This window comes from Thermobia domestica, unplaced genomic scaffold, assembly GCF_964235325.1.
Source record: "Thermobia domestica unplaced genomic scaffold, izTheDome1.hap1.1 HAP1_SCAFFOLD_185, whole genome shotgun sequence".
NCBI classification, from domain to species: Eukaryota; Metazoa; Arthropoda; class Insecta; order Zygentoma; family Lepismatidae; genus Thermobia; species Thermobia domestica.
In genome coordinates, this window is record NW_027655915.1 from 292,734 (window position 1) to 308,851 (window position 16,118).

General features: G+C 38.5%; 1 protein-coding gene across 1 annotated transcript; it reads right to left on the reverse strand.

The window, feature by feature from the left end:
- Window positions 1-14: 14 nt before the first annotated feature.
- LOC145676508 (uncharacterized) lies at window positions 15-8,705 on the reverse strand. The gene is made up of 3 exons (XM_081747326.1): window positions 8,242-8,705; window positions 1,920-2,235; window positions 15-471 (listed from the first exon to the last, which is right to left on the reverse strand). Exons 1-3 carry the CDS (start codon window positions 8,428-8,430, stop codon window positions 143-145), a joined length of 834 nt encoding a protein of 277 aa, XP_081603452.1. The 5' UTR covers window positions 8,431-8,705; the 3' UTR covers window positions 15-142.
- Between the last annotated feature and the right edge of the window lie 7,413 nt (window positions 8,706-16,118).

The following is a 16,118-nucleotide window of genomic DNA, read 5'->3' on the forward strand; positions in this document are numbered from 1 at the left end:
TACCAGAAAGAAGTTTTATATTTTCGGGTAGAGAAAGCCGTTACCATTAAAGTAACATGAAATGGAACACAGCTCAAATCAAACAGGAAAATACCACAAGTCAAATCAATTTATGTATTTCTTACTCAGTATTTACATAATTTTATGCAGTGTTCTTCTTTAAATTACATTCTAAAATTTTTAATTCTATTTCTCTCCTCCTCCTCTCAAACTCAAGTTTCTCTTTGTCATTCTGCAGCGCCAGCTCTTCTCTCTCAGCTTTCGCCGTAGCAAATCTTAACAATTGTTGAGCTTCTAGAAGCCTCAACTCATCTATCTCTTTTTGTCGGCTAGCACTCTGCACAATTTTTGCAATTCTCTGATTGCATTCTTCCTTCAAAAGCTCAAATTTTATCCCTTTTGAGCGGGGTGTCACACGTCCTTGGGATGTACATTTTGGGGGTGTCTGTGTCGAAGTACTACAATCAGCCTCTGTGAAATATACAAAATAAAATTGGTAATTAATTTAATTATGATGAACGATATAAATAACTTCATGGAGTCCTCTAATTTTTAATTTAAAGTAATGAACCATAGTACAAAACCGAGTAAAACATCCTAATTCATTGTTGAATTTACAGGCAGAATCCAACGTATACAAAAAAAGTTACAGAAAACACGCAAAGAATTTCGTTCCATTAATAATAAAACCCAGTTTTCATTTTCTATGAAGCAGGAAAATAAATAAGCGACCGTTTAAAACCTTCCGATAACGTAACAGTTGAATATTCTCCAGTATCGGTATCTTACAGACTTGGAAAATCAATTGAACATAAAAACTTTAGGATGGCCTTACTATATAACAACAAAGGATATTATTTATAAAATATTTGCAATTCCATCCAATAAAATATTGCTTCAGTAGCATGTAAATCTATTACATCACATACTATTACAGCTTGTCTCCTACCCCTGATTTTATATACAGGATGGTCCATTTACTTTGTTACGTCTTTGTAACTTTTAAGACAAACTACGCTGAAAGTTTGCACCCTTCAAATGTCGGCAGGGAGACATCGTTTAACATACTAGCTAATACAATCAGACTAACAGTGTTGTCAACCGAACATAAAGTTGTTTTTCAAAAGGCACTACGTCAGGTGATTACAAATTGCAGTTCTACATACGGAACAAAACATACAATACCGAACTTATTGGTCAGTGTTGTAAACTAAGGATGCTACAGTAACAACAAATCCAAAAAGGTCCCAACTTTGTAGGTCTTTACAATAGGAAGTGAGACAGGTGGGACAATTCATTCAAAATTTGAACTTTCTTAAAGAGGTTTATTTCGAAAAAGTGTTGAGATAGGTATACATATAATCACGCATATTCTTTCCAAAAGATGTAAAAACCATAATTCCGTTTACAGCAATTTGGTATTTTCAGCCGTTCTGGAGTAATAATAATGTTAAAGTTGGCCATACTGCCAAAAGTCATGGAATCGCAGAAACTTGTAGTAATCACAATATCAAAAACTGTTGGTCAAGTGCAAAGGAATAAAGAAAAGCAACAGCCCCTTTAAAAGTTTCTCGCAACTACGTAATTTTAAGCAAACAATGTTTGTCCATCACAAAGTTCACTTGGCGGGGGCTGGAATCAAACCCGGGACCTCAAGCACCAGACGTGAACGCTGTACCACTGAGCCACCGCGGCCCCTCAATTATCGTAAATGATATATGTGGGAGAGCCTAGGTGCGCGATGAGAGTTTGAATGAAACTGAGGGGCTTACGTGTATAATATGCTATCAAAGTGGTTTGACTGTATACTCTTACGTAAGTATATCGTATGATCCTGTTTTTCTGTACAATCATGGATATTTCTCCATGGAATATAAATTAGCGAACAGCATTAAGTAAATTTAGAAAACAAAACGTACCTTCATCAGATCGTCCAACCGTCATTTTATGCCCATCACTATTTGCAGTATCTTTTAAAACAGTATCTTCTACATAATCTTCCCCTTCAATGCAATCATTGTCCTGCGTTTTATCTGCAATGGCATCAGAATCAACCGTGTTTGGGACGTAATAGCCAATATATGGTACTATTAAATCGATTTCCGGTTTTTCTGGTGGTGGAGGACATGAAGGACCACCACCAGTCCCCATCCTGTAAGCCTGCACTTCGGCCTTTTCCCGCCTGCGCTTCGCTTTCAAGCCTTCCCAGCACTTTCTAAGCTGCTTGGTGGTGCGCTATAAAATAAATAAAATAAACGATAAATAACGGATAAAACGAATTAAATAAATACATAAATTGCTCAAGAATATAAATTCTGTGCTATTTCCTTTATTGTAACACGCATTATTCTTTTTGGCAATATAAATTTAAAATACAGGTTGAGCCAAAAGTCTTTCGACAGTTGCACACATTTTAAAATATACAACAGACAAGAATGAAATTTCATTAGACATGCTGTAAGTAAGGGGGAAAAGTCACAGATCATACTGCATACGCGCGGCCATTTTGATATCCGCCATCTTTGATTGAATTTCTTTCAAATGGGAAGGGGTACGTATAACACATCATCTAGCACCAGAATTTTCTCAGAAATTCAGATATGTGGTTGTCTTTTGTCTATTTCCAACGATTTTTAAGGTATTTAATACTTTGTTTCCTGTTTTTTCGTTTCAGGTTTACTAATTGAAGATTGCCCGACACGAAGGTTGTTCTGATGTCGAGCGAACGAAATGTGAGAGTCATCGGAAAGGATTTCAACCATCGTTATTCTGAGATATTCATTCAACACAGTTGCCACCCCTCCCCCCTATCCAAATTCAGGGATACAGGAACTGTTGAAGACAGGCCCCGGATGGGTAGATCTAAAACTCTACTGACGAAGCAACAACAATAGCCGTGTTAGCGTCCTTTCACAAAAGTCCTCAAAGGAGCACAAGCCATGTATTCATGGAAAGTGTAATGAGTCATACATGCATGAGGGGAAACTTAAAAATCAAACAAGTGACATCTGTACAAACAGCAATTAAGGCAGTATCTTACTGAAGATGACCCTTATCGTTGAGTACAATTTGCAGAGTGGGTCACGTAACAAATCGAAGAAACACTGTGTTTCTCAAATTAGACACTTTCTCTGACGAAACCATTGTTTACGTCAATGGCGAAGTTAATAAGCAAAACCGGCGATATTAGTGTGATGTCAATTCGCATTGGACTGATCCCAGCAGAATGGCAGGAACACTAAATACGATGGTATGGTGTGAAATTTGAGGAACGAGAATTATAGGGCCCTTCTTCATTGAGAAGGCTCTAACTGGAGATGGTTATCTCCTATTACTGCAAAAGAATGTGCTTCCATCACTGTTATCCAAGGACGGTAGTTTTACCACATTCTTTCAACAAGACGGGACTCCGCTTCAATATGGAATACATGTTAGGGCTTATCTGGATCAGCAATTTCCAGGGGAGTGGATTGGACACTGAGGAAGAGTTGAGTGGCCCCTACGATCGCCTGATGTTACGCCTTTTAGTTTTCATCTATGGGGCCACGTGAAGGCGACGATTTTCTCAGTGAAGATACGGGATATTGAGCACCTGAAGAGTCGAATCCGTGAAGCCTCTATTTAGCCTAAAACGTTGTCCAAAAGTTCATGCAGAGTTGGAGCACAGATTAACATTGGCAACTGAACAGCATGGGCGGCATGTGAAACATTGTAACGGCATTTTTCATTAAATATCTCAAAAACCGTTAGGTATACACAAAAAACAATTACATCTGAATTTGAGAAAATTCTGGTGATAGATGATGTGTCACACATACCCTTTCCCGGCAAGGTCCTATAACACTGGTCCCCCTTCTCCATTAAGTTGTAACAAAGATATAAAACAACGTGCCTGCGGAGCTCCTAACCCGCATTCACTCGCTCTCGTTCGCTCGGCGATACTGTGCGAATTAAGTAATGAGCTGTGGTACAGAAAGGAACCAACCTGGTTACTAACCCACGTGGAGACTAACATTCTAAAACCTTCCCCCCTACCCGTTTGAAATTTTGAAGTCGAATCCACGATGGATGCCGGAAACGCGGCACGGTTTGTGACATTTTCTCCCTTACCTATAATATTTCTAGGACTTTCATTCCTCTCTGCTGCATATTAAAATTTATTCGACTGTCTTAAGACTTTCGGTTGACCCTGTAAAATGCACTATTTGAGTGAGCATACAGACATACCTAAATTTCTTGTATTTGAGTTGACAATAAAATTATATGTCACCAACACATTATTGCAACTTGTAATAAATTATCTTCAATTATTAATGTTATCCAGTCTTTACTTAAGATCTTAGAAAGCGTCTGATTTCATTATATTGCTTGCTTTTTTTTTTATCCAAATACCCTCTTTATTCCAAGTATGTAGTTATTTAGTGGGGTTCTGCTCTTGAAATAAGGGCATAACTCTAGCAGACGGTTCTACCAAATTTTGACACATTTACATTTTCAGGTTAGAGTAGAACTTTGTATTTCTTTTAGAAGAGCAGGCACTAAATGAGAAGCTCCATCACTATTAGCAGATTGACTTCAGGAGGGCAATGCATAAAACACGAACAAACTTGTGTTATGTGACCACTAGAAAGCACGAATGCGATTTTAGTCAGAGCAGAAGCGCAGCAGGGGTGGCCCGGCGTTAGTGAGGGGTGAGTCCGTACGGAGCAGGCGTTAACGACGGATAAACAAGGATAGTGGACGTCCATACTTACAATATTTTTATTATCACTAAAAAGTCATTTCAATATGCTGTGCACTGACAAAAATTATTCATATTTACACTCTTATTCCTTCACGAAAAAGGTTTCTACCTATAAATTTTGTAGATCGTATTCTACCTATAAATTTTGTACTAGGTAGAACCGTCTGCTCGAGTGAACCCGAAGTAATATTTTGGTACCAGATAAAAGTAATTCAACTTATAACTTCTTTAACACGTGTGCAAGTTGTAAAAATCTGTGGGTTTTGAGCAGTCAATGCGGTCCAATAAACAGCAAACTTAGAGAAAATTTGTGAAAAAGCACTGAATTTATACATTTTCTTCGTAATTGTGTAAAGAATGTTTTTAAAATTTGTAAGTTCCACGTCGAAAATGTAAAAAGTTACAGATACTGTAACTTAACCTACGCTACACTACTTTATCCCAACATAATTTCCCAAGCTAGCGTAGTCTACATCACTAGGACAAACAGTGTGTGAAATAGGAGTTTAGTAGGAAATTCTGGACCGCCTGAACTGTACAAGCATCGTTTCATTTCCAATTACATTTTCAGTAGACACAAAATTTACATTATGACATGCAACGATATAAAAATTCAGGATTAATAACGAAATACAGAGAGGTGAACTACACAATAATAAAATGATTCACTAATTACGATAATATACAAGATATTCATTTACGAAATAAAAATTATCAATAATTAAAAATCTAAACCGATCCTGGTATTTATATAGAGTTTGGGGTCCGGAATTTAGGGTTAAGTGCTGTATCGCCTGACCAATTTTAGGAACTTCACCGGGTCAATTCGAGAATTTATTTAAGTTTGTGAGGAAGAATGAGTGAAAGTCGGGTAAGGAGAACAACAAAGTCAAAGAGCTGGTTGTATTTGTTGGGTGTTATTGATGTTAGCGGCACTGTATATTGAGGCGGGTGGACTATTTCGCGGAGAGATACACTTGTTTTACTATACGGTTGTATAAATTGTAATGTACAGAAAAATTTGGGCAAGCCTTTAATTTCCCCCCTTCATGTCGAGAACAGAACCCAACCAACCCCTGCGGACCCTTCTAATTCGTTCCTACTACTATTACTTATACTATTGACCCACATACTAATATTTCACACCTAACGTAACAATCTAGCGTAACTTAATGTAATCCAAGAAAATATAACCGAATGCAGTACATTTTTGTACTTTTTTTTTTTTCCAAATCGATCCACTACAGCACTAATGTCAGAATTTCTAAGCCTCCTGCAGTGCTTTTGCCACGGCGTTTGGGTGCTGGTGCAGTTTTTGCGCACCACATTTTGGAAGATTTACAGGTAAAATTGATTACTTTGTATGAAAAGACATACTTATAAGGAACACATTTCTGAAGGCCACAGAACTTTATACATAGTAATTCAGCTGTATTTTAGGTTTACAAGTGTAGAGTTACTAGTGTAAAATCTTTACAAGTGCTTTGGAATGCATAAAATAAGTGAATGCACATGAAAGATGACGCTATTAGATGTTATTATCCCCCGGCGGTGTATTTCTGCACAGTGTACAGAAGCTGTATTTTATGTTTACAACTGGAGCATTACTAGTACGCAACCATGACAAGTTATTGAAATTCGTGTCTTTATCAAAACCCACTTCCTTTCAGTATCCTCGCTTACGCGTATATCCACCATCACTGACGCGTATGCTCTCTTCCGACGCACCTCCGCGTTACCGTGTGCTCACCAGCTTCGCCCTGTTCTGACTCAACATTCGTGCTTTTTAGTGGCCATCTAGCATAGGTTAGTTTATGTTTGCATTGTAGTTCTTATGCCATACATCCGGAAGCCGTATTTATAAGCCAATTGAAATAGAATTGTAATTTTCAATAATTACTTCTGGTGGTTCCCTTGAATTGTGTCTATGCTATGCCGAGTAAAATATTTTCATTTAGCTCAGCACAAAAGTTTTGGGAGACAATAAGAAGGAAATCGGTGAAAGAATTACAATTTTTCAACAATTATTTCGAGTGGTGCGCAGAAAATAAACCTACATGGGTGTTTTGTTCCACTTACGTAGACTACGCTAGCGTTGGGAAATTATCGTAATGTTGGCTACAGTAGAGTAGAGTAGGTTAGGTTTGGTTAGTTCAGTTGAAGAGTCGTATGTCCCTTACAGAGAATTTGCCCTCTTGTATCCACTGTGCAATCAAAATAACACTAATGGGCTTAAGTTTAGAGTTGCCCCTCCAGTCTGTAGGTGTCCTTGGACTTTGCAAAATACAAAAAACAGTGCTTAAAGTATTAAAAATTCTTACATTTCACTTAACTTTAGTACTCCGTTGGCTTTACAAAAAGTTAAAATATTTTCTTTATTATTTTTGAGCATCCATTACACCTGTTCGCCATATTCGCCATATTTTACAACTACGATGCTGCTGAAACCTTCCGCGAATGCTTCCGCATCCGGCAAATAGTACTAACTTCCACATATCTTTTCTCGTATTAAACATAACTCTCATGCCGAACTTAAATTCCTAAACATCAAATAAAAACTTCAAATTATCATTTCTTACCTCATTTCTCCTGTAAATTTTCCTGATTTTTATAAAAAGCGGAGGGGTAACTCTAAACTTAACCCCACTAATGATTATACTCGCAAGGAATATTTGCCTTCCCAAACCGATACAGTGCCAACAGTAAAATCGAAGATAAGAAACGGATTGAACAGAATTGCTCTACCACAACCTACGATGAGAATCTAGCCAACGGGAGCACATCACAGTGGAGTTATACGATGGCACAGATTCCTTGCGACGGAAGTCTTTATTTTAGGCAAGGCAGTGACAATAACCAAATAATCTGAGCCGGTTCACGCAATTATAGTTACAGTTCCCAAGAAGGAAAGACAGAAAACAACGCGCCCTGCGGGGCTCTAACCCGCCTTCACTCGCTGACGCTCGTTTGGCAATACTATGTACTGACAGGATATCACTGCCTTGCCCAAAGTAAAGAGTTACCTTTTCGAGGCCCCAAATTCTATACAAACTGTGGTACAGGAAGCAACGAACCTCGCTACTAACCTATAACTGGGGGCCAGCGTTCTAGAATCTTCCCGTTTCACACCATTGTACTTAATGTGAACCTGTATGGTACGTAGGCCTATATGAAACGCAAACATGGTCGATCAGAATGCCTTCGTAATCTACAGTCACCCCTCACAGCCGACCATTTCCTCACTTGGTTCACCGCATTACACCAAATATATATACTTCTCCAGTATTGACCAATAATTATCAGTATTGATACAAAGGTGAAGTATCAAGACGCCATGGTGTGTTCGTTAGCTTTCACATACATATATTATAATTACACTATGTTTTTACATTATCATTTACCTTGAAACTCATAGACCTTTGAAAGTACTTTGTTGATGAACACAGAAATATTCCGTATCACGACAAAAGGTAATCTATTTTATAATACAAACTTACCTTCGTCACTTCAACATTCGCATTATATTCTTGGGTCAACTTCTCCCAGGTTTCCCATTTCTTCTTATTTGTTGTGGCATTCGTTTGTTTATTTTCAATAACATCCTTGTACTTATAAACGAGCGAGATTAATATCTGCCTCTCTTCTTCTGTATAGGGAATAATTTTACACTTTTGTTGAGACTCCATATTATCCTCTTGCAAAACCAAAACTCACGCACAGGCTCTAACGGGTATCAAAACACCCGCACTTAAGATGAATTGTCAACCGGAATCCGTACCTCAATTGTTACTTTGAAGAATTCTAGCCTCGCGCTAGGGAGTTTGGAATAAACAAACCCACGGGTCAACCGTCACTGCGTGATTCCTTGGATGTTGTCTATGCAGCACTCGTGAGAAGGGAAACCTGCGTGAGGCCGCGGAGACGGATTGGCCAAGGGCCACCCACGGGGACGACTCTGCATACCACGGTAAGTCTTACTTCTCTCGTACTGGACGTGTGTTCTCATATTAGTATGTCCCAAGCAATCAGAAGTAATTCTTCATGAATAAAGTATGCTTTGAGTATTTTAGGATGCTTTTACTGTCAAGTAGTATAATATGTAAATGTGTTCACCCTTACTGGGTGAATATAAAATCTGTGTAGAATATATAGGAAATTCAATAACTAATCCAACACTCTATGTTGTAAACAAAGCTTTACTGGCAAAGTACCCATTTAAACAAATCTTTGCTTGAAAAAGCATTCAAAAACAATTTGTAAGGTGTACGGAAAACCTAAAACCAAATAAAATTCCAAGGTAGGAATGATTCCAGGGCTAAATAAAGTCAATAGTGTCAACGAATTTAAATTGAAGTACAGTGTAGGAATCACTATGTGAAGTATAATTTTGCACCAGACTTTTCGTGTATACCTGTAAATTTGATACTGTCTACCACACGAATGTAACTCTGAAAGAATATAACTTTGTTGGGTTGGCAACACTGTTAGTCTGGTAGTATTTGTAACGCCCCATTGTAAATGAATCTACAATTGTATTATTAGTACAAGTTATTACTTACCTCTTGTAATCCTTTTGTATTTGGCAACCCTGCCGAAGCATCATGTTCGCGGGTTCGCGTAAGGGATTCTGGGTACTGGAATTCGAGGAAGAAGGCATCATGGCATGATTAATTTGGTGCGCGTTGAAAAACAATGTTGAATCTCTAATTTACAGCCACCATCGTTACGTCTTATAATTTGTGTGATTCACTTTATGCCTCAAGGAACTGTTTCATGGGTTTTGGTGAGTGGGCCACTATCTAACATAGCATGAAATTCCGAATGTAGTTGGGAGGTACATATTAGCCCAGGCTGCCATGTGAACCATCTTTGTGAAGGCGTATGTTTCAATTTGGCTCTGTTCAGTTACTTCTGTACATTCAAATATTTAGTGAATAACATTCTCAAAGTGGACTGCTCATCATGTTTTTCAGTGAACCATATCTTTACTTGCAGTCAGAAATGATGTGTCCTATGTACAACTAAATCTTTAGCAGCGGGCCCCCCCCAACTCATTCGCAATGTCCGTGAAGCGTATCAGAAGTAAGTACTTTCATCATCTGTCCTACTCCAAAATATCCGTGCCTTTATGTAATATGGAAGCATCAGGAGTTTATGGTAAATTTGCCAGTGAAAATATGACATTCCGGAAGTGGAATCCAGAACATTGTCATCATTGTGATTTATTCAAGTGGCAAGTACGGATACAGGTTTATCACTTGTTCCTGCTAATTTTGCTTGTGTTGTTTAGCCATTTAATCGTACGTAACCTGGTGACTTATGTGACCCAGTTCTCCCGAGTGACGGTTTAAGAAGTCAAGAATTCAGCATTCTCCCAAGAAGTTGGAATGGAACTTTGTACATAGGCTTACAATTTGAAGTGTCTATCCATAAGAGTTAATATCTACACGTTTAAGTTTTATCAATACACTATTTGTGTCTCTTACGAAGCGTTCAATTAATATGTCCTCCGTACGATGTTATGTTAGCGCTACTTATTAGTCAAAATCTCCGTATATATTCATAATATATACTTTGTCTTCATTGTCTGTTAAACTGTCCAGTGAACGTCATGGATTTCTAGCATCAGGATGGGTGTGTTTACTTTTGGCGACGGTGCCCCCCAGCTTTCACCTGCCCAGATCGAGTTGTGTGCAAGATGAAGAATTCTCCTCATGTTCTATCTTCTAGACGTTATAGCTTAAGGGAAGTTCTCCACAACAGTGATCAGTTATTCTGTCTCAGTTTCTGTGCATCGTATGCGTTTTGAATAGCAGTTAGTGTGTATTTCTTGGTGTCCAGTTGGAAATGTGTTCCGTTAATGGTGCATGTGTATTTATGAGAGGTATAGCAGTCTCTGCTTGTTTACACCTGTCAGAAGGGTAAGTACCCTGTCTTGTGTGTGTGCCCGCCTTCGTAGCAGGCTGACCATAATTCTGCTTTGTACAGAATTATCTTTTCTGCTGCTGATTAATTGGAATCATATTGCATAGTGCCCGTATGTGGATTCGCTGATGCCCGTCTTAAGAATGTAATTTCGACGATTGTCTGTTTGCACTTATCAATGCTGAAGTAAGCCATGGGAACACCACTACCTATATGATTGTTTAGTTAACTGCTGTGTATTGAGTTTATCACTGTCGGAAGCAGGAGTGTGCTTTCAGTATTTAGGAGACACCTGGCCGTCTAGCACAAGTTGATTCAATATGTTGTCCTTTTGTTTCTACACTTAAAGCTGGTGTGACTTTTACTGTTGTCAGTCTATATGTATCACGTTACCGTCGTTTCCTTTTAAGTTCTGTCCAAATACGCCACTACTTGACGATTACATGGGTTTTGTTAGTCAGAGTATTACGTCTGTATAATAATGATGCTCACTTGTACCTAGCATCCTGATTAACGCTGACGTTCAGTAATGCATTGTCTGCTTTACTTATAATGTCTAATATTTACACCTGTCTAATTTGTCCACTCTTTTATTTACATTCATGTCATTATTCATTTGGGACGAGTCACTTGTCCTGTGTTTACATACTATGTAGCGAGGACCTATCTAGCATGATGTTTCTTTAGGGTTCCTTACTGCTGTGGTGGTTACTAGTAAGTGCATCATATTATACTACTGAGTATTACATAATTAGTGTAAACCCGACTAGTCGTGGTAAGTAAATCTACGTTTGCTCGAGCCATTTATCCTATTATCTGTTAGTGTCATATTACTCGTTATGCAATTTTATAGAAATATATATATATGTATATGTTCCAATATTTTTGTTTTATAAGAGTGTTGAATCCCATATCATTATCTTCAATTACAATATAGCAATATGATGGGAGTGAGTTTATTCAGTTAAGCAACTGAGCAAGTCAATAAGTATAACATTGCAAGGTTATTTCAGATAGCAGTCATAATGGCAATTTCAATAGTATTTCAGTGTGATAATTGGTGAAATCCCTTATTCTTAATCTGTGAACGTTTTACAGTCCAATAAAATGTTGCAACACCCTACCATAAGTGTTATGTTTTGCAAAATTAACTCTGCAGCCTTGTATTTCAGCTTTGGCATATTCATAAGCTTCAAATAGGTAAGGAAATCACAGCACAAGGGAAGGGCTGTGTTCTGTGCATTCGTAGAGTGTACAGGGGGCAGTCTCGCACATGTTGGATTCGTTTTACCGTTGTACTAAAAGTTTTTTTTTTTTTTCGTTCTTTTATTAACGCATGGATTTAGCGCAATCTTATTCAGTGTTAGCACCTTTTGCTATTCTTCTCCTGTGTCATAGCGTTAGCACAGGTGGCGACCCTTCTCATATACCTATCAACTCAGTGCCCTGGCACTGAACATCAAACTTAGCCGTAGCCTGCCAGGGATTGGGCCCTCTGGGGCGCTACAGCGGTTTGTTGTTTTTGGCGACCTGATCGCCAGGATATCAGCTGGTACCTTTTGATTTTTCTTGTGTTCTAGTGATTTCTATTTTTATTTCTCTATATATAGAATTTTCTTGGCATCGTATTGCAATTTTGTTTATCAGTATCTTGTGTATTTTGTATATTTCTTAGCTTCCGAAGATGGATACCGTCATCTTTGAATCTTCCGAAAAAAAAAAAAAAAGTCTTACTGTTTTGAGTCAACCTTCATCGTAGGTGAGGTGCAGCGCTCTCTGTTGACATTGTCGAATTGGGTTGGGGACCCGCATCATATATCAGTGAAGTAAAAGTCAATTGAGTGTTTAACGTCGAATAAACTATTTTTTCAGTGTATTCTTTTAATTTTAGTGCATGTGTTAAACTGTTAGTGCCAGAATGAACAAGTCTAAGAGGAAAACTCGTCAGTGTGGCCATTCAGGCACTTTATTAGAGTGTACATCCTGTAATTCTTGGTATTGTAGACAGTGTGCAGGATTAAGTGAAGAAGCTTTTGCCGAAAAGGGCAAGCCCAATGTTTCGTGGGATTGTAATTCATGTTTGGTACAATCTCCTGATTTAGCAGATAATACTATTGACATAGATGATGTAAATACTGGATCTTTAGTGGAGAAGAGTCAAAGCGGAAGTAGTAGTGAAGTTGGTATTGCTTCTAATTTTTCTGAGCTACTAGCACAGCTTACTACCCAAATAAACTCAATAAAAGTGGTTGTAACGGAAGAAACATCGCAGCTAAGGTCAGATGTGGTTAATGAAAACTCCCAGTTGAAATCAGCCGTATCAGCCATAACAGAAGAAGTTTCGCAGGTTAAAGCGGCAGTGATTTCTGAAATTTCCGAAGTCGTAGAAAAGGAAATGTCAGAGCTGAAGGACACCGTGGATCGTCATATCAAAGAGCAGGATGCTCGTATTGCAGCCTTGAGTAACCAATTAGAAAACAATACAGCGGAATTGAATCATCAACTGGAAGTGGTGAACGAAAATTTAGCCTCTCAGGAAGAAACCCTGCTTAATTGCTTGAGAGACAATAGTACGTGTAAGCGTCAATTGGAAGCGTTGTCTACCCAAGTGAAAGAAATTCACCAGACCAGTAACTCTTGTTTAGGACTACGGGACGAACTTGAAGCCTTGAAGGAGAAGGTTGATAGCCTTTTTGATCAAGACTACGACGAAGAAGTGGAAGAGCAAAGTAACCAGCTCAATTCTGATGTTGTTAACGTGGAGCGTAGACACTTCACAGACTTTGAAAGATTTTTAGGTCTTGTTAATCCTAGTACTTGTGAGGGCAGTAGTCAGTCTGATATTCCAGTGGTTGTTTCTAGTCCTGTGATTGGAACTACTTCAGTAACCACTACCTCTTGTCTTCGCCCTGCCAAAGTTAATCTGTCCCAGGTACAGCATTTCTTTAACAATGCTAGTTGTGTTTCCACTGCCTCTGCGCATGGTATGCCGCATAGTCATTGTACTCATTCTCAGCCTGGTAATGACAAAGGTTTGAACGGTCGGAAAGCTGATGGTTTTTCTAGTTATGAGCGAAATAATTTATTCAACCCTTTTCTTTCTCAGCATACTAAAGATAGGAATGATTTGCCTTGTGTTTCGTCAGTCGGTGTCGGTCGAGGTGACTCTGCTTCCCCAAGAACTTCCACCTTGGAGCCAGATGTCCCCTCTTTCTTGTCAAACGGTTGTCTACTGTCTAGCATCAATGGTAACAATAATAATGGTCATGGTTTAAAATCGTTACGTCTGTCAGATCTGAGTCATTTCCCTGAGTTTACAGGCAATGTGTTGGAGATTTCCCCACTCGATTTCTTGCAACAATTAGAACAGAATTTTAAGTTGTTGAATCTTGATCCTGAATACCAAGTGTTAGTTGCTATGAGAGCTATGAAAGATTCTGCTGCTTGTTGGATCTCACAGGTCTCAGAGCAAATCCATTCATATCATGACTTTAAACGTCTCTTCTTGTCGCAGTATCTCAATCCAAAAGTTTGTAGGGCTCAGTGGAGATATTTGCTGTCCACCAAGTATAACCCCAGCATTCACGGAAAAGCTTCTGAGTTTGTGTGGAAACTTTCTAAAGGTTTAAGAATGCTCAAGAATAACATGTCACAAATAGAATTAGTGGATTATTTAATTGATACATTACCTCCAGAGTATCAATTTACTTTAAGTCAAGTAGAAATCACTTCGGTCTCTGAACTCGCTGAGCGCCTAATGCGGTTAGAAGTACCCGATAAAACTAAGCTATTAAACAGTCCTCTAGTGTCTTTAGAGTCGTTTAGTTTTAAACGTAAAGCAGGTAATGATAATGACACTCCTAGTAAGAGTAAGAAGCGCAATGTGCATTTTGATGTTAATCTCGCCACTACTATGATCAATGAAAACAATAATGAACAAGGTAGCTCTAGTGTAAATTCCAATTCTGAGAATAAGGTAACCACTAAAGAGAAATGGGCTCAAGTGGGATATGCTAACGTAAAGGATTACCTAGGTAATAATCCTCCTGGTAATAGCAATAATAACAATAATGTTAATTTTAGGCGTAATAACCGAAGAAGGTTTGGTTTTGGTAACCGTAATAATAACAATAGTAGTAATAATTTCACTAATAGACAAGGTAATAATGGTTTTCAAGCTAGACAGAATAATCGTAATGTTAGAAGGGTTAACGTTAGAAATCGTAACATTAACAATGGTTTTGCTAGAAACACTAACAGTCAATCAGGAAATTCTTGTGAACAGGCTGAACCTATTTCTTCTTGTTGTAATTGTAATCATTGTCCTAATTTTAGGAATAATCATGAAAGTATGGGTGTAAATTCACAAACTGTCTCTGAGCCTTATGCTCAAGGTAATGCAACTTTAAATTAACAGGGCAGACTCCTGATCGGTCGCCTGGAGCCCGCCAAGATTGTAGTAAGCGACCAGAAGCTATATTATCCAACCGAACTAACGGTACATGGTTCACTCAGTCTCCTCTTCAAGTTTATTTTATTTTAAATGAAAATTCTCTTGACAGTGTCAATGAAAATAGTACCTTCGTAAAGTCACCTTATCTGTCAGGCCAGATAGCAGGTTTATCCCTATCCTGTATAATTGATAGTGGGAGCGAAGCTAACCTTTTGAGTTACGATAATTGGAAAAGGATTGTAGAAGTGTTACCCACCGCCAAGCTCGTGCCAGCCAAGCATGTAACTCTGCAAGCCTTTGTAGGTGATAACAAACACCGAGTTAGAGGCCAAAAGACTTTATATCTAGAATTCTCTGGTCATGTTCTCGAAGTTTCTTTCTTTATTGTGGAAGGTATGAAGTCAGACGTTCTTTTAGGAACTCCTTTCTTGAGTAAATACAGTTGTGTTGTGGACTTTGCTAACCGTATCCTTACCTTTAAGGACTTAGACGGCAAGCCAGCTAAGTTGAATCTGAACTCCGTATGGATAAGTTCAATGGAACCAGAACCTTTAATACAAGAAGTGAACAAAGAAGATGATTATTTGGTGCCCGTGAGCGAAATTCAAGATACTATTTTGTCCAGAGCAGATTTAACGGAAGATGTTAAGTCAAGATTAGTAGATTTATTAATTCGGTACCGGGAATTATTCTCTGAGAGACCTAGGCCAGTAAGGATAAAGCCGCTGAAGATCGAACTTACAGATAACGAGCCAGTGGTGTGCAAGCCATACCCGATAGCCTACTCAATGCGAGAACCATTTAGAAAACTCTTGCAAAAGTGGTTAGAATGGGGAGTCATTGAAGAGAGATTGTCACCGTATTTAAACCCGGTGCACTGCGTCTACAAGGCAGACAAGCAGTCTATTAGACCCACATTGGATTTAAGGCACCTGAATAGAAAGGTAATATCTGCTAACGTGCGAGTGGAGCCCATACAAGATATATTAGCTCGTC